A 21,310-nucleotide genomic window follows, 5' to 3' on the forward strand; every position below is an offset into this window, starting at 1 on the left:
AAAAAAGGTTGGCGGGATTCTGGCTTTATTCTCAGAATTCTGACTTTAAAGTGAGAATTCTCACTTTATTAGCGCTACTATTATTCTCACTTTAAAGTCCGAATTCTGAGTTTATTCTCAAAATTTTGACTTTAAAGTGAGAATTTTTCTCACTTTAAAGTCAGAATTCTGACTTTATTAGTGCTACTATTATTCTCACTTTAAAGTCAGAATTCTGACAATAAAGTCAGAATTAAAGTCAGAATTCTGACAATAAAGTCAGAATTAAAGTCAGTATTCTGACAATAAAGTCAGAATTAAAGTCAGAATTCTGACAATAAAGTCAGAATTAACTGACAATATTTTGTGAGGATAATGAAAATAAAGTCAGAATTTGGACTTTATTGTCAGAATTCTCTTTTTAAGGTGAAAATCCTGTCAAACTTTTTTTCCCTCTCTTCTCTCGCCGCAATCCTCTTCCGTAGAAAACAAATCATATTTTAAAATATATATATATTTTTAATTTTAAGTATTCTCCACACAATAAAACGAGTCTTGTTCTTTCTTTGCCCGTTGCACCTTGCCTGTGTTTGCGAAGAGTATGCAGCGCGCCGCGTCCTCCGACACCATTTGCACGATGGCGCTCGGCACGGCCGGCCCCCCGTGTCACGCCTGTGCCCCCCAGCATGATGCCAAGCTTCACCTCTCACACTCGCAGTCCATGATTCTGCCCGAGAACGGCAAGGTAGTCCTCACCTCGCGAGGCCTATTAATCTTTTTTTTTTTTTTTTTTTGTATTCAAGCATCCACATCATCATCATCAGACACCATTTTTCCGGCTTTGTTTCAGCTCGTCCGGCAGTGCCGAAACTACTCGTGCAACGTGACCAACATCGTCGTGGAGCCGCCGTCTCCCGAGAGCTCTCCAGACGGCGATGGCGACACTCCGGTGAGTGGAGAACCACGTCACCTTTTTACTTTCACATCAAATGTCTCGTTTATTCCGTCTTGTGTTGAATGATATTTTTCAAGGACTTCTTTTCTCCTGCACATCAAACGGCCAATGGGAACTTTTGAAGTCGTTTGTCCCCACTCCCAAATGATACCGCTGTCATTGTGAACTTGCTGAAAATAAAGTTTTCAGTATATTAGAAAGAAGTAGTAGAAGCGTAGCTGACTTCAAACTAAATACATACGAACAGCCATTTTCCATGCTATAAATCTGTTTTTATCATCCATCCATCCGTTTTCTATAGTATAAGTCGCTGTGAGCTTAGGTGAGAGAAACGGAGCACAACCTGGACCGGTCCCAAGTCAGTTTTAAATTGACTGCCATGTTTTTCAAATGTGTGAACTCCACACAGGAATGCCAAAGAGATTATTATTTTGATTATTCGGAGAAAAATGTACTCACCCAGACCTACAATTTCTTTGGGCCAAACACCCCTAATAGCCGGTCCCCACTTCTCCACTTTGGAAACACTACGCTGGAGCTCTGCTTACCTTGTAGTGTTTCAGTGTTAGTCCTTGAAAATGACGGATATTTCCCCAGACCGAATCACAGGTGAAAAAAATTGTGTGTGGGGATCATATTATTTAAATTAACTGTCAATTTTACATATGTCTCCTTACAGGAATTGGAGAAAGCTGGCCTCTTGAACAAGACTAAGATTGCAGAAGGAGGCCGGAAACTCAGGTGACACTTGGTAGAGATTTACAGTAGTTAGTATAATGCAGTGGAAACTAATATGAATAAAAAAAAATAACAGCTCATCTAGCTCATTGTTTCAATATTAACTCATTTGCTCCCAAAAATGTATACATTTTAAATGTTTTTAAGTGTCCCAAAGATGTATTTATACATCTTTTATGTTTTTTTTTTTTTTTGTATGTTAGAGCATACAGAAGGCTTTGATGCAGCCTCTCAACTGCAAAGAGCAGTTGAAGAAATTGTAGTTATTGCACAAATGGCCAGTAGGTGGCAACAGAGCAAATGAGATCAACCAGGGTGATGTTGAAAAAAAGCTCATTTACTCACAGTTCTAAATAGATTTGTGAAGAATCATGAAACGTAGCTGTATTCTAATGCTAATTGCCGCACACCGGAAACAGATAGAAATATACTTTTTTTTCCTGATGAGAGAGGAGACTCTAATCTTTCTTTTGGTAGGTTCTATGTTTTCATAGCAATAGAACACAATATTCTGTGGGCCTTACAAAATCAGTCAGAATCCAGTAAAACAGCCGCGAGCGAAGGGGGTTGCTTCAGTGAAAATGTCCGGGACTGAATGAGTTAAGTGTTACCCAATAAAATAAATAAAAATATAACAATACATTAATAAAAAATAAAATAAAACAACTTTTGTTACAGAAAAAACTGGAGTCCATCCTGGGTGGTGTTGGTCGGAAACAGCTTGGTTTTCTTCAAAGATCCAAAATCACAGACGCCTTCCACCTGGGTAAGACCTTGCAAAAAGAATGGAGATTTAAGCAAGTTTTTTTTCATTCAAGATATGAGCTGTCATTTGGGCAATTTTTCTGCTCTGACTTGCGAGCACAATCTTGAGATATGAGCAATGTACAGTATGGTGGCAATGAACTCAACTCATTTCACAACAAGCAACATATAGACACATAATACAAACTGTTTAATTCTGAATATAAATATATTGATATGATTCCCATTTATTTATATTTTCACGCTGCTTTGTATGCAATTTTTTTCCCCCCTTGATGATTCCCTTGAACAATCACAAAAATATTTAAATTACTGGCATTTCCATTCATTTCAATGGGAAAATATGATTTGTGATACGCTTGTCCATCAACTTGAGTAAGACAAACAACAAGATCTAGTATCCATGGAAAAGAGGATATAGTGCCATACAAAAATTTCAACAACATATGTACCATTAATATTATAATAATGTCAGATTATTGTATTATTTTTGAATGACGTTAGAAACCAGGAAACAGTCGCCCGGAAAGCAGCGTTGACTTAAGAGGAGCCAAGCTACACTGGGCCAACGAACTTTCCAGCAAGAAGAACGTCTTCAAGGTAAGCAAAACCAAGTGGAAGGAAAAATACTGCAAACGCTACTCGAGCTCACACAGTACTAAAGCGTGTTTGCAACCGTGTGTGTTGAAGCTGAGGACGGTGACGGGCAACGAATTCCTCCTGCAGTCGGAGACGGACTCTCTGATTAAGGAATGGTACCACACCATCCAGAACGTCATTGACAGGCTGGTGAGGGGACAAGAAGACACATCTTGAGTCCACCTACTTGCTTTTTGTGCTATTTCACAGATAATATATGCTGTCTAGTAAATGTTCAAATCAGGTTTGTTGATGATGCTCGTCTGGTTCTCCCAGGACCGTGAAAACCCGCTGGACAACGTCCTGCTGTACTCAATGAGGAGGGCGGGCAGCGTGGAGATGCTGGACCACAGCGGCGACGAGGACGACAGAAGAACGTCTCGTAAGTGCAGGCGCTCGTCTCCCTTTACTTGATCGCAGTCTTGGAATGTAATTGAGTACAAATGCTTTGTTATTGTAGTTATGTAGAACCTCCGTGTAACTTTACTTTCTTATATTTCTGGAACTTTCACTACTTTCCTAAAGAAAATGTATACTTTTACTCCATTACATTTCTTCATACTGTCTTCATTACATTGGTGTGGAAGGACTCTTTCCTTCATGATTTCATGCTTTGTTGTGCTTCTGCTTTTTGTGTGTGCATCTTGGCCTCCAGGGGGCAGCGTAGACATAAATATATTTGATAATGAAGCACAAAAGTTGATTATAACTAAGCTGCAGTGTTATATGTAAGTCGTTTTTTTCAAAAGATAAAGAATTGTATGGCTGTGAGTATTCTACAGGTGTTTCTGTATCTGTTACTTTTAAAGGGCGATAAGTTACACTGCAATATTGATGCTAGTTTTGCTAGCCCCTCGATGGTATTTCCTCTTATGTGTTGTTAGCTTTATTAAGCTAGCAAACTTTCTTAAGTTTTGTAGTTTGGTTAAATACACAACATGTAATTATTTTTATTTTATGTTTAGTTCTACTGTAAACTTCAATTGGGATTAGCAAAAAAAAGAAGAAGCTTGAAGCAAGTGTTTGGAACTCAAAATTTGGCCAAGCAACTGATTGTAATCCTAAAAACTCACCATTGAGTTTTTCATCAATCGAGGTACTGATGTAATTGATATTAATCAAGCAAAGTCAAAACGTTAATGTTCTTTTAGTTGTCATGGCTAATGTGATAGCCTACCTAGCTAACATCGCTAATTAGCAACACACCGATCTCTAACTACGTACCCCACTAAAGTAAACTCAAATATAAAGAAAAATGTGTAACATTTTCAACCACTCACTTTAAAAAAATTAAGTTGCACTTAAATTTATTTTATATTAAAAAAAATTTTTTTAAATTAAATTTATTTTTTATTGTTTTTTCTTTACAAAAACATGAACCCAACACTTTTGTCTTTGGCGTCAAGATACCTAAGAGTTTTTCTATCGACACACATTTTCTTCATTTTCTCACAAATCTCTCAAAACACATCTTACTGAGCACGTCTCCTTTGCCAAGATACATCCACCTCAAAGGTGTTCCGTATCAAGATGCTCATAAGACAGCATGATTATCGCACTGGTTTGTTTTAGTCATCATCATCACCATCACTTTCTCTCACCATCCACGCAGGGTTCTTACACCCCGCCATCCTCTCCTCCATCCTCTCCTCCGCTTACATTTTAGCATGGCCGCCGTGGCAGCTCATCCCGCCGTCGGTCTCGTCGCACCTGCGGCGACGCCCGGCACTCCCGCTTTTCATCCTCACCACCATTCCCTCGCATCTGCTGGGACACCCCGTACTCACCTCCTCCTTCTTTTCCTCTTCCTCGCCTTCCTTACCTCCCCTCGCAGTCCCTCGCTCGGCGTCCAACCTGGAGAACACGGAGAAGAAGAGGGTGAAAACCCGGCTGAAGAAGCTCATTTTGAAGAGGCCTCCTTTGCAGGCCCTGCAGGAGAAAGGGCTCATTAAAGGTACATGATCTCATTTTGTTGGTGTCATTACCATAAAATCCCATGAATATCACACACCCATGGATAATACGTACCAAAATCACCCTTAAAAAGCCGTTTATTCTCAGTACTTAATTCTAATAATAGGGTCCCCTGAATTGCTGGTATATCCTTAATTATCAGAGTGAATCATATGAATGAATAAAGATTTTAAACATGCCAATAAAGTATAAAAGCTTTTAAATCCAGGTTCAAGGTTATGCTCTTTTCCCATACCTATGTGGAAAAACTATTGTACTCAAGGGCCACGTTTGATTTTTACAACCGACATATGAGCTAAAGCGAACAAAAAATTCAGTTTCTCGCATTAAATTTATTTTTTTTTAAAATAGATCAGTTAACCAATTTTTAGTGAGAGAATTGAGAAAATAATAAATTTCAGTTGAAAATTTTCTTTTCAATTATATGTATGCAGCCCCACTAGGCATTCTGATTAACTGATTTGCTCCCAAAAACGTATAAATACGTTCTATTTTTAATATTACCAGTGTCCCAAAAATTTGTTTACACGTAAATTTTTTTTTTAAATAAATTATGCTAGAGCATACACAAGGCTTTGATGCAGCCTCTAAACTGAAGAGAACGGTTTAAGCAACTGTAGTTATTACAAAATCGGCCAGCAGGTGGCAGCATAGCAAAAGAGATCAACCAGGGCGATGTTGGGGGAAAAAAAGCTTATTTACTCACAGTTCTAAATAGATTTGTGAATAATAATGAAATGTAGCTATATTTTAATGCTAATTGCTGCTGGTGAAAGACGAGTCTCTAAACTTTCTTTTGGTAGGTTCCATGTTTTTTTAGCAATAGAACTCAATATTCTGTGGGCCTTGCAAAATCTGTCAAAATCCAGTAAACCAGCCGGGAGCGAAGGGGGTTGCTTCAGTGAATCCTTAGATGGATTTTGCTGTCGTCTTTACTTTACGTCAACATTTTTAAGTGAAATTCAGTTGTTGAGATTCTGTTGAAACACAATTTTGATCCAACTTTGACAAAATGAAAATTGTGTGTCTGTGTGTGCGTGCGCGTGTCGCTGCCCATCAGATCAGGTGTTCGGCTGTCGTCTGGAGATGCTGTGCGAGCGGGAGAAGAGCACGGTGCCTCGCTTCGTCAGGCTTTGTGTCGAGACGGTGGAGAAGAGAGGTACATACAAACGCAGCGGCCGACCGGTCCCTCAGTCCACATAAAAAGGCTTTCGGCTTTATTTCTGCCGTGTGATGAAATATAGATGACGTGCCTTTTCTGCAGAGCAATTTTTACATCGTCCTGAGACTTAGCTGAGTGGATGAGGAAAATACATCAGATTTTTCACCTCTGCCAAGGATATCGTAGAATAATCAAGCCACTGAGAACTAAGTCTTTTTTTTTTTTGTAAGTGCAAAAATTAGTTAAAAAAAAAAAAAGCAATTCTTTACCTTATGTTTAATGCCTCATTTATTACATTCATTTAGATAGAGTGCAGAAAACTGTGTGTTTTTGTTTGATATGTACTCATAATTCTAAAACTACAAACTATGACTTTGTCTTTCACATTCCAGTTCTATATCAAACTATTCAATCTAATGACTTGTGTGTTGTGTTATAATTTGGCAGGACTGGACACTGACGGCATCTACAGAGTTTCGGGGAACTTGGCGGTCATTCAGAAACTACGCTACCTGGTCAACCACGGTGAGGATTAATGCTTGGAGTGAACTTTAAAATTGTGATGATGTACTGTACAGACAGTTGAGTTGGGTCACGTTTGGATTTCTTCTAAACAATGCTATAATGGCCATTCTGCAAGTAAAATTTCTAAGTAGACATTGTTCATGATTCCTGGTGGCATTATTTATTTTTATGTCTAACTCAGGCAGTTTAATTTGAATGTATAGTTGGATAACTTTTTTTTATTTTCTCAATGCATTGCATATTTTTTTTTCTGCTGTTCTTGGTACTTGGTTCCAGTGCTGAATTTTGCCACATTTTTCACAAATAAATTTTCTCCCTTTTTTCCCCATTTTTTAAATCATTTTTATTAGTAATATAATAATAATTATTAATTATTATTATTATTATTAGTAGTAGTAGTAGTAGTAGTAGTAGTAGTAGTAATAGTGGTCTCATTATAAATGTTTTAATTTTTTTTATTTTTGCTGGAAGTGGGGCCTTAGACAAGGTGGAGGGAAGTATGAACAGTTTGGAAAAAAAAAAGAGTCAGTGTTGGCACAAAACCTCCAGGCGTCTGCCAGGAAGCCCCCAAAAAATGTGAGGAAAAGCCTGCTAGAACATCTGAACTCTGTTTTAGGTTCATCAGACACTTTAAATGGTGGCCAATTGTATGCTGACTCCCATTTAACATTTAGTTGGAATGCGATTGGTTCTTTCTGAACACAGCCACAGCTCCACTTATCAGAGGGTGTGCACACTTATGCAACCCTATATTTTAATGTATTTGATTACCCCCTTTACAAACTCAGTTGCATTGTACAGGCTTTATGATACATTAATGGTGGACAAAAGTTTGGAGATTATTAACAAAAACCTGGCATTTGAATAGGGGTGTGTAGACTTTTTATATCCACTGTACATAAAAAAAAGGCTGCTCAGTGAAATATGTCAATTCAACAAATCGATTGTAATGTACAGTACAGTAAATTACAATATTTATTTCAATTATAGTAAATTTCTTCAAATGGGTGGGTATCTTGTTATTATTATTATTGTGATATTATTATTATTATTATTATTATTATTAGAGTTGTTTACAGTAGCTAATGAAAGCAAATATGGTTCCTTCGCTGCTCAGAGACTGGATCGAAAACAACTAAACAGTCTGATTGTATAATAATTATTGTTTTTTTTTTTTCTGTTCCCTGCTAAAGGTGGTCAAGCATGCGGATTAACTTTGTGATTCTTTCAGAGCGGGCGGTGACCACTGATGGCCGTTACATGTTCCCAGCAGAGTTGGTGCAAGGTAGACCCTAATGGATGAGGACTTTTTTTTTTTCCTTTTTCTTTTTTTTTTTGCCCCAGCGTGCCGTGCCTATGTGTATTCACACACTCTAGCTTGAGTGTTTTGCGTTTAGCGCTTAACAAATGTATTAGACCCTTAACATGAAAATGAAAGAGTCCACATTAAAGTATGTCATTCTGTTGAATGTTTTTTTCTTGACTGGTTAGGGTCTAATATATTTGTTCAGCACTGTTTGTCCCTCAGGCCTCTCTTTTACTTGCGGTGGGCAACGTCTGCCACCTAGTGGAGGAAGTAAAAAGTGCTCCAGCTACGCTGCTTGATAAATATTGAATGTGATATCGAAACTGTCCATATGTACCTTCTCTCGCTTTCACTCAGCATCTTTTTTTTTTTTCTTCTCCTCCTCGCCGCCGCAGCAGCTGCAAGCCTCAGCGTTGGTCCTCGCGAGTGGGCGCCGCTTCCGCTCAAAACTCTCTCCCGTGTCTCTTTTGTCTGCCTCAGAGGAGAAGCTCAACTTGGACGGAAGCGAGTGGGAGGACATCCACGTCATCACGGGAGCTTTGAAACTGTTCTTCCGCGAGCTTCCCGAGCCGCTGGTGCCCTACGGCTTCTTCAGCGACGTGGTGGACACCGTCAGTAAGTGGGCGTGGTGGGCGGGGCCTTTTTTTTTAGTCCACTGCAGGAACTTACTGTGGTTAACAAATAACAAATTTATTATCACTACAATTGAAATCCAAGAATCTTCATTCAAAATAGCAAAGAACATGAATGACATTGAATTGATCAAGGTCGTGTTGTTGCAGAGATGGCGGTCTACGCCGACAAAGTGGAGCGTCTGACGAGTGTCGCGCACGGCATGCCCCGGCCCAACCATGACACGCTGCAGTTCATCTGCCGCCACCTCAAACGGTAGCAAACACACGTTGTGCAAACATTTAAGTCTCTAAACTGAGGACGGCCATAATTACACAAAGCGTTTTTGTTTTTTAAAGACAGACAACAGAAATCCATTTTATGATATGAATGCTGCTGGGTCACCGGATGAGACCTTTGTCTCAATTATTTATTTATTTATAACCATTTAAATACTGTAAATGAAAATATGATATATATATATATATATACACAACTCGACATAGCTAACATATTTTTTTTTCAAATTATTATGTAAAAATTGAATTGATACAATTTTATAAATAATACATCTACATATGTACAGTAATAAAGTAAAACCTGAAAAATATCTCTTAAGTAACCTTGTAAAGTAATTAATGAAACATTGAATTAAAAAAAGTCAACTATAACCAAATTTACAATTGGTAAAAATTTTAAAGTAATTAACATTTGTAAATAAATAAATACAACTTTATAAAGAACTCCAAGTATAAAAAAGAAAATAAATCAAATTAATAAAACTTACAACTAAATCCATATGTCAATTAATTACTTAATAGAAATGTGTAATGATAAATACAATATTTGAATAAGTACAATAACTAGGAAAAAAATAATGAGGCTAAAATAAGTCAAATAAAAAGAAAACTGTAAATAATTTAAGTGAATAAAACTATATATTTTAAGTTGAACATCTAAGATAAATAATATTGTACGTTAATTCATAGACAAATAAACATAAAATAATAATTTCTATGCATAAGTAAATAACTGTAAATTTATTAATACAAGGAATCTAGATAATTAAATGCAACGAAAAAATGCGCGCACAAAATTTGATGGATGAGAATTAACAACTTTAAATGATAACTGAATTAAAAAATAATAATAAATGGTTACATTAATAAAACATTGTGTAAGTGCCTACTACAATATAAACAAGGCATGGACTTTCCAACTGCTAGCCTACAATTCAAATAAAATGGAACACGAACGGATGTAAATTTGCAAGCAATGACTTGACTGGAAAATACGAATTTATAAATGTCTTTATTTTTACCACAAGCGCTGTAGAAAGTGAATGGATGGCTGAATCTCATGACTTTGCCAGGAATATGGCCGGCCACTAGAGGGCACCATTCTCATGTCATTCCTACACCCACCAGTAATGTGTGAAGATCAGTTTGTTTTTGTTTTTTTAACAAAATGTGCGCGCGCTTGTCAGCACTCCTATCACTCGGCGTGTGATAGGTGGGTGGGCTGCATTTTTTTTTTATCATCCTCTCACCGACCTATCCTCGCATTCCCCCCTCCGCTCCCCGAGAGGGATGGTCCCATGGGAGCCTTGCGGTTCGTCTGCTGGAAGCCGCCGCCGCCGCCGCCGCTCCCTCCCCTCCTCCTCCTCTGTGTCCCTTCATCCCTCCTCTGTGTGTTTCATGTGGAGGTTTGCAGCAATTGCTGGCCGCTCCTGCGGCTCGGCGGGAACGGCATTTTTAGAAGAATGCTACATGCGGTGGCTTCAGCTCGTTCCCGAGTCCCCCCCTACACACGCACGCAAGCTAGCATAGGTGCAAGCAGACGGATTTAGACACGTATGTGGCGACATCTGGGTTGTCAAAGGCTCTTAAAGTATACGAGTACGTCACTAGTATTTAGAAAATTGGAATTCTAGCACTATTATGCTCATATTTTATTTTTTTAAAGACAATTTAGACATCTGGAATAAACAGCACTGGTATTTTGTCAATTTAGTGTGAAGTCGCACAAAAAAACTTTTATATATTTTTTTTAAATATTTTATTTCTATTTTGAGACAATTACATCTGATTTAAAAAAAAACGTATAATAAAATGGAGCACTATTTTCTTCATGTTTGACAATTTATTTATTTTTTGCCGTATGTCTTGTAAAAAGCAAAAATGCCAAAACAACACTCAGATTTGGTGAATTTAGTAGGAAATCATACAAAAAGTGTTTTTTCAATTTTATTCATATTTGACTATTTTTAGCTCATTTTGACACCTGGCGAGTCAAAGAATTTATAGCTTCAAACATGAAGATGAAACTTGGGAGTTTATTTGTAGGAAATATTACAAAAAAACAAAGCACATTTTTAGACCGTTTCGACATCTGGCTTGTAAAAAAAAAAAAAAACAGTAACATGAACTTGGCACTCGGATTTCGCAAGACATCATACGGAAGGGGAAGAAGTATTTTGGAAACATTTGACTATTTGTACGCAATCTGGTGTGTGCGGAAGTAGGTTGTAAAAGGAGTGTGGAGATAAAAAAAAACATGTTTAGTAGGAAATTTGATGGAAAATAAATGAAGGACTGTTTTGTTCATATTTTGTAGGCATTGTCGACATGTTTTGGTTGTAAATTGCAGCTACGTGGGAGCTACAACATAGGAAAGTGAAACACAATTTTGTCTGCAATTTAGTAGGGAATCATACAAAAAGTGTTACTTAGTTCATATTTGACAACTTTTTGACAATTTCGACACCTGGCTTTTAAAAGGCGTGTGGCTTTGGCACTTGAATTTACTGTGGTGAATTTCACAGGAAACTAAACTAGAATTTCATTCGAATTGAGCGGATTTTGTAAAAACAATAAAATAAAATAAAAATAGTAATGTAAATAGTGGAACACTATTTTGTTCACATTTTACTATTTTTTAAATAATTTAATGCATGTGTTTAGACTGTAAGATATATATTTTTTAAAAGCACGTCACTATATTTTAGTAAAAAAAAAAAAAACGATCTTTAGTTTGTTCATATTTGACTATAGCACAAAAGTCACTGCTAAAGTTTTTGCATTCTTTTAATAACTACAATAATAGAACAAAATTAAATACTGAATTATTCATAAAAATGATGAAATAAATTGGAAAACAGCGGATTTTGTAAAAAAAAAAAAAAAAAATGAAATAAGAAAAAATAATAATATTATGTAAAGAGTGGAACATTATTTTGTTCAAATTTTACTATTTTTAAATAATTTAATACATATGCTTGGACTGTAAGATAACGTAAACAGTATTTTTTTAAAAGAATGTTATTGTATGTTATTTAAAAAATATATATCTTTATTTTGTTCATATTTGACTATAGTACAAAAGTCACTGTTAAAGTTTTTGCTCTTTTTTTAAAAAAAAAACATACAGAATTATTCATGAAAGTGATGTAACAAATTTGAATAACTGAAGAATTCTTTTGCAGGAGTCCTGCAGCGGATTTGTAAAAAAAAAAATATATATATATATATATATATATATATACATAATAATAATATGTAAATAGTGGAACATTATTTTGTTCAAATTTTACTATTTTTATAATTTAATGCATTTGTTTAGACTATACGATAATGTACAGTATTTTTTTTTTTTAAAAAGCATGTCACTATAATTTAGTTAAAAAAAAAATATCTTTATTTTGTTCATATTTGACTATAGTACAAAAGTCACTGTTAAAGTTTTTGCTCTTTTTTAAAAAAACATACTGAATTATTCATGAAAGTGATGTAACAAATTTGAATAACTGAAGAATTCTTTTGCATGAGTCCTGCAGCGGATTTGTAAAAAAAAAAAAAATATATATATATATATATATATATATATATACATAATAATAATATGTAAATAGTGGAACATTATTTTGTTCAAATTTTACTATTTTTATAATTGAATGCATGTGTTTAGACTATATGATAATGTATAGTATTTTTTTTTTAAAAAAGCATGTCACTATAATTTAGTTTAAAAAATAATCTTTATTTTGTTCATATTTGACTATAGTACAAAAGTCACTGCTTTCTAGAATAGAAAAAAACAAATTCATAATTATTCATGAAAGTGATGCAACCAATTTGAATAACTCTGAATTGTTTTGCATGCGTGCCGCACGCAGCGTTTTGGAGCACTCGGACGCCAACCGCATGACGACGCAGAACATCGGCATCGTCTTCGGCCCGACGCTGCTGCGGCCCGAGTGCGACAACGGCAACATGGCGGTCAACATGGTGTTCCAGAACCAGGCCGTAGAGCTCATCCTCAACGAGTACGAGCGCATCTTCGGCAGGAAGCCCGCCGCCGTCGCCTCCTCGTGATCCTCCCGAGCGGACGGCGTGCCGATGGAGTTTTTTTTTTTTTTTCTTCCCTCCCACATTCACAAAGATAACCAGGGCGAGACATGTGGCCGCCATATTAAGTTATATAGTCCAACAAGCCCATTTTTAGCTGCCATACTTTTTTGCCTTTTGAATGCAGATGTTGAGCCCAGCTGTCACTTCCCCCTTGATATTCTCCTTAACTGAAGCCAAGCCAGTGATAAATCGTCCCCAGGCCCCCTTAGACCACCTTCCTCATCCTCTTTTGATGCCACGAAAAGAAGCCAGGACCGAACCGTCCCACTGTGAAACACATGCGCCCGCCCGACACCCCCACGCATCCCGTGTGGCTCTCTCCCGTACTGAAGTTTCTCTTAATTTCATTTACATTGAACCCCCCCCCCCCCTCCCATTGTAACTAATGTAATGTGGATTTTAACATGAAAGGTTTTTAAAACATTTTAAGTAACATTTGAATATTTGTAAGTTAAGTCAGACACTGCATTTTCATTTTCCAAGCACCTTCTTTAAAAAAAATTACTTAACTGTAACACGGAAATGACAGACATTAAAATAGAGTAGCAGAGTGTTTTTTTTTTTTTAATTGTCAGCCATTGTAACATTATGTACAGTTAAAACGTTAACACTTAAATATAGAAAAAAATATAAAATTGTTGTTAAATCAAAATGTATTGTATTTTTTTTATTGCCTAAATAGATTTATAAAAGATTAAATGTGAATGTATTACATACAACTGAACTCTACTGAACAAATTTACTGGATTAAAAAAACGAACAAAAAAAAAACGGTTTGAACCGAATTGAATTCAGTGATTCTTTTGCTTACCACAAGAGGGAGCCCTTACCACACTTTGAGATTCACTGGATGCTAAAATAAAGTGCAACTCGCGCCATTTTAATAACGTGACCCAATCGTAGAGAACTTCCATGAATTCAATAAAGTTAATATAATGAAATTAATTCTGAATAACTGAGTTAATTATTTTTTATTCAAATAAAACTTAGTTCACTTATGTTGTTCATTTCATGAATTGATTTGTTGTGAATCATCAAATAGAGTTTTGTTTAAAAATACAATACAAAAACTACTTAACAATTTTAAATGTATTAATCATAAATACATTTAGTACAAAAAAAATATAATGCATTGTTTTAAATAATCTATTTTATTTTTGTAAACCTCAGAATTTGGTTTGAAACTACATGATCTATATAACAAATGTTAATGTATTAATTACAAATACATTTAATATAAAATAAATATAATGCATTATTTTAAATACATCCAACTATTTTATTTTCTCATCCACAAATGACCAAAATCAAATGTGACTCTTGAGCCAAAAAAAAAAAAAAAGGCCCACCCCTGGTTTAGATGCTTGGAGGTTCCACTATCATTCAACCATCCAAAATGGCGTCCGACCGCGCGACTCCGTGCTCGCTCCGTGTGCCACCAGGGCCGCCGTGTTCCCTTTTGTGGATATGATTGTGCGTGTGTGCGTGCGTGGACCTTGGAAGTTACTCCTTCCTGTACAACTGTTCAGACGGACCTTCTATTTTTATGCCCGGGATGAGGTGTGTACACATGTACATATGTTTCATAGTCTTTGGCCTTTGTCCACTAATTGCTCTTTAATGTTCACTTATGATCCATTTTGAATTTTGTTGTGAGATCACATGGACCTGTTTGTTATCCTCTGAATAAAAGACCTTTTTTGTCCAATTTAGTGAGATTATTGCGAAAGTCAGTAGACGAGGAAGGTGGTGGTAAAGTATATGTACAATTTATTACAAATATGCACAAACATGCAAACAAATATATAATAAGAAAATTCATAGAAAAAAAAATATACCACAAATACTGATTGTTACATACATGTTGTAGTTTTTAAGTGTGCACTTTGTGTGTTTGAAGGCAGGGAAGACTTGTCAGTCAGTTGCATAGCAGAACCTGTTGCTGGAGATAAAAAGATGCACTTTGCAAAAAAGGTGAAGGTGTGAAGGTGCCACGTATGACTCGGCGTGATCAAAAATGGCGGACTTTTACGATCATTTTGAGTGATCTGTTAGCTTTTACATAATCAGTGCCGGCCGTTTTCAGACCCTCTACCACGTAAAAAAAAATCATGACAAAATAAAACGTCTCTAACATTAACTCATTCACTGCCATTGACGGTTATAGACGTCAAATATTCATTTAAACTATTTCTCTTAGTTTAACATTTTTTCCCATTATTGTTAACAGTATGAAAACCTAGATTTTTTTATTGTACATTTAGAACAGATATAAAATGGGTGATTAATCGTGAGTTAACTCATGTAGTCATGCAATTAAGATTAAAAAATGTAATCGCCTGACGCTTTTAATTTTTAATAATCTTGTCTTTAATCGCGTCAGGCGATTAACATTTTTAATTGGAACTAATCGCCTGACTTCAATAGTTACCTCACGATTAATTATAAATTTTATGTGTTCTAAATGTACAATAAAAAAATTCTAGAATTTCATACTCTTGTTTACAAAAGTGGAAAAAATGTGAAACTAATAGAAATAGTTCAAATTTTAAAAAAAAATTACGTCAATAGCCGTCAATGGCAGTGAACTTTTCTTGCCATAAAATGCAACACGAATTCCTGTGTCTATATGTGGCCTGCAATTATTTTTTAGCAATTAGTACCCCAATTCTCTTGCTAAAAGTCAGCTGGGATCGGCTCCGGTTAAATAGTTCATCTATGACAACACACAGTAAGGAAAATGGACGGACGTGTGTTGTGACCGGCACATGATGTCACATGCGACCCTAATGAGAACATGTGGTACAGTGGACCCCCGCATAATTGCCGTTCGACACCTGTGGCTTCACCTACGAGGAGATAATTTTTTTTTCAATACTGTCAAAATGTATTTATCATGATTGAACCTTCTTTCATGTTGCTGACTGGCAGTCTGCAGCGTTCTTTTTATTTAATTCAAATTACCCTCTGTATTGGCGGCGCACATTGCCCTCATATTAACGGGTTGTTCTAATCTAGCCAATTGCACGTCATGTGAGCCAATCACAAGCTGGGATAGAGGGGAGCCTGTGTAACGCTTCATATGATTGGTGGAACCAGGAGACATTGACGCTGCATTAAAAAAAAAAGAAAAAAGTAACGACCTTGTTTTTAAAATGTATTAAGTAAAATGTTAAAATGTCACGGATAAAAGTAAGACGTAGTCTAAGTACAAAATAATGATAAAAACTACTCGAGTAATGTAACGAAGCATTTGTACGTCGCTACTTCCCATCTCTGAATATTAGTATCATTTGCCTACAAAATTGATGCAGAGGAGCCAATACTGCGCGTGCAATCTGTCAATGAGAACGCCACTGCCACCTATTGTAGCGGATGTAAAATTACACATTGTTCTGGTATGGCAAAAAAAAAAAAAAAAAGTAGGGGAGGGGGTGATTTTTTTTCTTTTCTTTTTAGGCACCTCAGGGTTGTTGTTTTAAAATGTTGTGCAATATGGATTTTACCATGCAATTTATAGCTGTGATGTTTCAGAATTTTTTTTTTCATAAATTAATTAATTCATAAATATTGCTAAATATATTACTATATTACATATCATATTATTGTTTTTATATTATTATTATTAAAATCTGATGTGCTGGAGGCAAAACAAGGGCAGATTTGGAATCATTGGGGAAAAAATCATTTCAAAGTTTTTTGTTTTTTTTTGTAAAAATGTGTTAACCAGTGCTATAAAGTGTATTTTCGCTATCCGGTCCACCGTCCCTATTTTCCATCTATAGCAGGGGTCCACCATATATATATATATATATATATATATATATATATATATATATAAAAAAAAGATGAATGGTTGTGCCTGTGTTTGAGTGGATCCAACTTCTCTTGCCAAAAGTCAGTTGTTGGTCGTTTCCAGCTCACCTGTGACAAGCGCTCTAAAAAATAGACGGATGGATTCCAAAGGCAAAAGAATGTAAGCTAGCACTGCTAGCACAAGAATCTCATCTGGCTTAATTATTAGCATTAGCACACAATAAAAAAAAATAAAAAAAAGACTATACATAAAAGTCTAGGATGCTTGATAAAATACTTTGTTGGCGACGTGTTTGGCTTGAACGGCTTTGTGTTGTAGCCGCGTGTTTCTTTGGCATATTTAATGAAACGTCTATCAAAAGATATGTAAAGTATGCAACGCTTTGGCTTTTAGGACTCTCAAGTTTGTATCCGGGGTAGATCTGTTATTTCCAGGCTCAGTTCACATTTTTCCAAGTGTCCGTTCTGGACCTGGGTGTGGGACCCCCAGAGTCCCGCCCCATCCAAGTGGTTTCCTCCAGTGCAACTCTCCACCTGCCGCCTTTCTCGACTCTCCTCGCTTCTTCTTCTTCTTCCTTCCTGGTCTTCTTCGTCCTCTTTGGGGGTCTCGGAGGCTCCGTCCAGACTGGCGTCGCTGAGGAAGGACTGCGGCGTCTGCGTGTCCTCTGCGGGCTCTCGGGGCACGTCGTCGTGGTCTTGCTCGGGGTCCTGGTCCTTGCTGCAGTAGGCGTAGCGGTGGTTCATATGCTGCGAGTACGAACCCGAGTGCGAGAAGCGCTTGCCGCACTTGTCACATTGGTAGGGTTTCTCCCCCGAGTGGAGGCGGCTGTGCTCGATCAGGTGGTGTTTGTGCTTGAAAGCTTTGCTGCACACTTTGCATTCGTAAGGACGCTTGCCTGGAAAAGACAAAAAAAACAGTCGGCGGTTGCCGGATTTCCCGGGAGGGACGGATGGTTTTGGGTTTGCCCACCTGTGTGTTCGTATTTGTGTCGGAGCAGAGAGCTGCTTTTCTGGAAGGTTTTTTCACAGATGTCGCAAGCGTACAGACCCTCGTCCGTCTTCTTCAGCCTCTTGCGTCCTGCTCCGCCGTCGCCCTCCAAGCTTTCGTCCATCATCGAGAGGTAGTCCAGAGCGCCGCGGTTCAAAACTTCACCCTGCAAGACCACAGGGAGATCGTTTCACAACTTCAATTACTTTGAGGAGGGTGCAAGTACTTTCGATTAAAGAAACAAAAAAACAAGTGAAAATATTTTCAACAACTAAAATTTTTCACCGGAAGAAAACTAGACTAGACTAGTCAGAATATAGTTCTGAAGGCTTGTAGTTAACCACCTCAAATTTGTTTTTATTGATGTTTCCTGTGTGTTGTCATTGTGGCATTTTTTTGTATTAACTCATTAGCTCCCAAAAACGTATAAGAACGTTCTTTTTTAAATATTGCCATGGTCCCAAAAACGTATTTATACGTTTTTTATGCTAGAGCATACAGAAGGCTTTGATGCAGCCACTCAACGGCAAAGAACGGTTGAAGAAATGGTAGGTATTACACAAACGGCCAGCAGGTGGCAGCAGATCAAAAGAGATCAACCAGGGTGATGTTGAAAAAAAGCTAGATTACCCACAGTTCTAAATAGATTTGTGAATACTGATGAAACTTAGCTATATTCTATATGCTAATTACTGCAAAACGGAACCAAATATAAATCTACTTTTTTTCCCCCTAATGAAAGAACAGACTCTAATTTTTCTTTTGGTAGTTTCCATGTTTTTATAGCAATCAAACACAATATTCTGCGGGTTTTGCAAAATCAGTCAAAATCCAGTAAAACAGCCGGGGAGTGAATGAGTCTATGGACATTTTACTTCATGAACAAAGACGAGCTAAAAATTATATAATTTTGTAACAAATTATTTAGTGGGGGTTGTTTATAATGTAACATTAATCCAACGGATTATAACATCAATCTGACCACTAAATAGCTTGTTTTTGCCTTTTATTCTGTTTTCTTTTAGCTTTTAAATGTTTTTATTTTGTTGTCTTTTTGTTTTATCTCTGGTGTTTTTTGGATACCTTTCCTCACATGGTTTCTCTGTGCCTCATGTTCGTTTGTTTTGTTTTATTTTAGGTGTGTGCATGTGTGTGTATTATGGATGTTTTAATTGTTTAGCAACTTAAGTTGCATTTGAATGTATGAAAAGGTGCTATGTAAATAAAGTTTGATTGATTGAAGTAATGCTGGCTAACTTACTAGCTTGTAGCATGAAGCCATAGGAGCCACTTGTTAATACTGTATTTACTGCAATTGTGTGTGAAATTGTTTTTCAACAAAAAGATGAGAGAAAATTAAATGCAATTGTATGTTGAAAAAGTTCAGATGAAAATTCTCAATGTAAATGTTAGACTAAAATGTTGACAGTTTTTGTTGACTAAAAGTAGCCGAATAATATTAAGTTTTCTTGGGCTAAAATAAAGACTAAAATGCTTGAATTATTGTTGACTAAATAAAAACGAAATGAGGTAGATTAACTATGATTAAGAACTAAGAAAATAAATAAATAAAATAATCATAGAAAATATAATAAAATGAACACTAGGTAGGAACACTATCTCACAGCTTGGCTTTCCCGAATCGGCGGAATAAAATGGCTCCAACTTTGAAAAGCCGTGCTTACCATGAGTGCTTGCCTCTCCTGGTGGAGTTTCTTCAAAGTCGCCTCCGACTCGCTTTCCACCATGTAAGCTAATGGCGAGAGAAATCCGGGGCTGATTGGCGACGGGCTAAAAGGAAGGGGTGCGATGCCGTCGTGCCCCGCAAACCCCAACGCAGACTGGCTGAAAAAGGGGAACCCGTTGTACAAGGAGCCTGGAAACACGCGGGCTCCGTGTCCTCTGTAGATGGGGTGAGGATGTAAAGATGGGTCCGAAAGTTGTCCGGGACTTTGCCGACTCAGCTGTTTGCTCCTGTCTTCCGTCCTCGGCCTTTTGGCGACGCTGCCGTTTCTTTGCTCTGTCATCTGCTTGCGCACGGAAAGGTCCAGAGGTTCGATCTGAGAGCGGTTGTGAGGTGAGGAGAGTTGGCCGCTGAGGTCCAGGCCAAGCGGAGAACCCGAGGATGGGAGTCTTCTTCCCATGTGGAGGGACAACAACTCCGAGGCGTGGGCGGGGCTGCCGTTCTCCTGGCCCGAAGAGTCCAAGTGCTCGTGAGGGGAATGCAGTGCGAGCAGAAGATGCTGAGGTACCGAGGGCCACTTCTGCACCGGGGATTCTTTCCCACAGGCTCCGTTGGTTACGTCGTTTGTTTTGCTGGACGGGAATAAAGGCGGCGAGTGGTGGTCTTTCTTTTGAAGAGTCTCATGCGGCGCTTCCGGGGCTTCTCCGCTCATTTTGCAATGGTAGCGCTCGTGCTGCAGGAGAACCACCACGTTGGGGAAAACCTGGGAGCACCAGCGACACGTAACCCCGAGATCCCCTCTCTCCCGCTCGCCGGACTCCCCCCGCTCCGGCGACGCCTTCCTGTCGGACCCGCCTCCGTTCCTCTCCATGCCCTCGTACTTCCTGTGGAGCATCTCCTGCAGCATTTGCTCAAACTTGGAGCCGGACTGGAGGTAAGGCAGCAGGGTGGTCCCTTTCAAGATGCTGGCTCTTAGAGAAAGCTCTGTCGAAGGGTTGCAAAGGGAAGCCAGCTCTGAAGTCCGGAAGCTGAAATCCGGACCCCAAAGATGGGAAGGATCTTCCGGCCCCTGGCCCGGAGGCCGGCTCCCGTCTTGGACTTGCAACGCCAAAGGAGAGCCCTTGCTGTGCCTCTCCCGACCTGCAGATGGCGACGGCGGGAAGGAGTGCTGGTAGGAGTTTTGGTTATGTCCGTTAAACACGGCGCTCGTCCCTCCTGAACTTGCGAGCGCTCCGCCGCTGCCGAGGCACTTTTTGCTGCTCAGGTGGGAGCTGTAGGAGCCCGAGTGGGAGAAACGTTTCTTGCAGTTGGCGCATTCGTACGGTTTCTCTCCTGTGGGTGACACACGCAGACGGGAAATTAGGAACTCAAATAATACTTTGAGGTTTGAACTTTCTTGCACCACCAAAACAAGCTAGTAAGGTAGAGACGGCCGTGACTGACAAGGTGTCAATCATTCGCCGCCGAATTCCCCGCCTGATGGACGGTTAACGATGATAATAATAGTAATTAATAATAATAATAACAATAATTACTAGAAAATTCATGCATAAATTTGTAATGGGACTGCGGACTCTTAAACGATGGAACGCCACATGTAGTACTTCTAGTAATACTAGCAGTAATTGTAACACCTGTAATAGTACATGTGATAGTACTTTAGCAATAGTTGTAGTACTGGTTGTAATACTTGTAGTACATGTCATAGTACTTGTAGTAGTACTTTTAATACTTGTAGTACTCGTAGCAGTATTTGTA

The 21,310-nt window shown here is 37.9% G+C and overlaps 2 protein-coding genes across 4 annotated transcripts in view; one reads left to right on the plus strand and one right to left on the minus strand.

The window, feature by feature from the left end:
* Positions 1-14,772, plus strand: part of arhgap9 (Rho GTPase activating protein 9) — a 37,723-nt gene extending 22,951 nt beyond the window's left edge. For 2 of the 3 annotated variants that reach the window (XM_077573845.1, XM_077573846.1), the window contains exons 8-21: positions 578-724; positions 830-928; positions 1,614-1,675; positions 2,351-2,438; positions 2,942-3,037; positions 3,128-3,226; positions 3,353-3,458; positions 4,911-5,030; positions 6,111-6,209; positions 6,660-6,737; positions 7,969-8,022; positions 8,524-8,658; positions 8,826-8,931; positions 12,830-14,772. In XM_077573845.1, the coding sequence (XP_077429971.1) occupies positions 578-724; positions 830-928; positions 1,614-1,675; positions 2,351-2,438; positions 2,942-3,037; positions 3,128-3,226; positions 3,353-3,458; positions 4,911-5,030; positions 6,111-6,209; positions 6,660-6,737; positions 7,969-8,022; positions 8,524-8,658; positions 8,826-8,931; positions 12,830-13,028 (1,488 nt within the window). In that variant the 3' untranslated portion in view covers positions 13,029-14,772. The remainder of the gene's footprint in view (positions 1-577; positions 725-829; positions 929-1,613; positions 1,676-2,350; positions 2,439-2,941; positions 3,038-3,127; positions 3,227-3,352; positions 3,459-4,910; positions 5,031-6,110; positions 6,210-6,659; positions 6,738-7,968; positions 8,023-8,523; positions 8,659-8,825; positions 8,932-12,829) is intronic. The other variant, XM_077573847.1, reaches the window with a different exon arrangement.
* Positions 14,773-15,413: 641 nt separating this feature from the next.
* LOC144056596 (zinc finger E-box-binding homeobox 2) overlaps positions 15,414-21,310 on the minus strand; it is a 36,078-nt gene continuing 30,181 nt past the window's right edge. Inside the window, exons 6-8 of the mRNA XM_077573544.1 lie at positions 19,554-20,884; positions 17,851-18,034; positions 15,414-17,776 (exon numbers count right to left, since the gene is read on the minus strand). Of these exons, the coding sequence (XP_077429670.1) occupies positions 17,280-17,776; positions 17,851-18,034; positions 19,554-20,884 (2,012 nt within the window). The 3' untranslated portion in view covers positions 15,414-17,279. The remainder of the gene's footprint in view (positions 17,777-17,850; positions 18,035-19,553; positions 20,885-21,310) is intronic.

The sequence above is a fragment of the Vanacampus margaritifer genome, chromosome 8 (assembly GCF_051991255.1).
Source record: "Vanacampus margaritifer isolate UIUO_Vmar chromosome 8, RoL_Vmar_1.0, whole genome shotgun sequence".
Classification (NCBI taxonomy): domain Eukaryota; kingdom Metazoa; phylum Chordata; class Actinopteri; order Syngnathiformes; family Syngnathidae; genus Vanacampus; species Vanacampus margaritifer.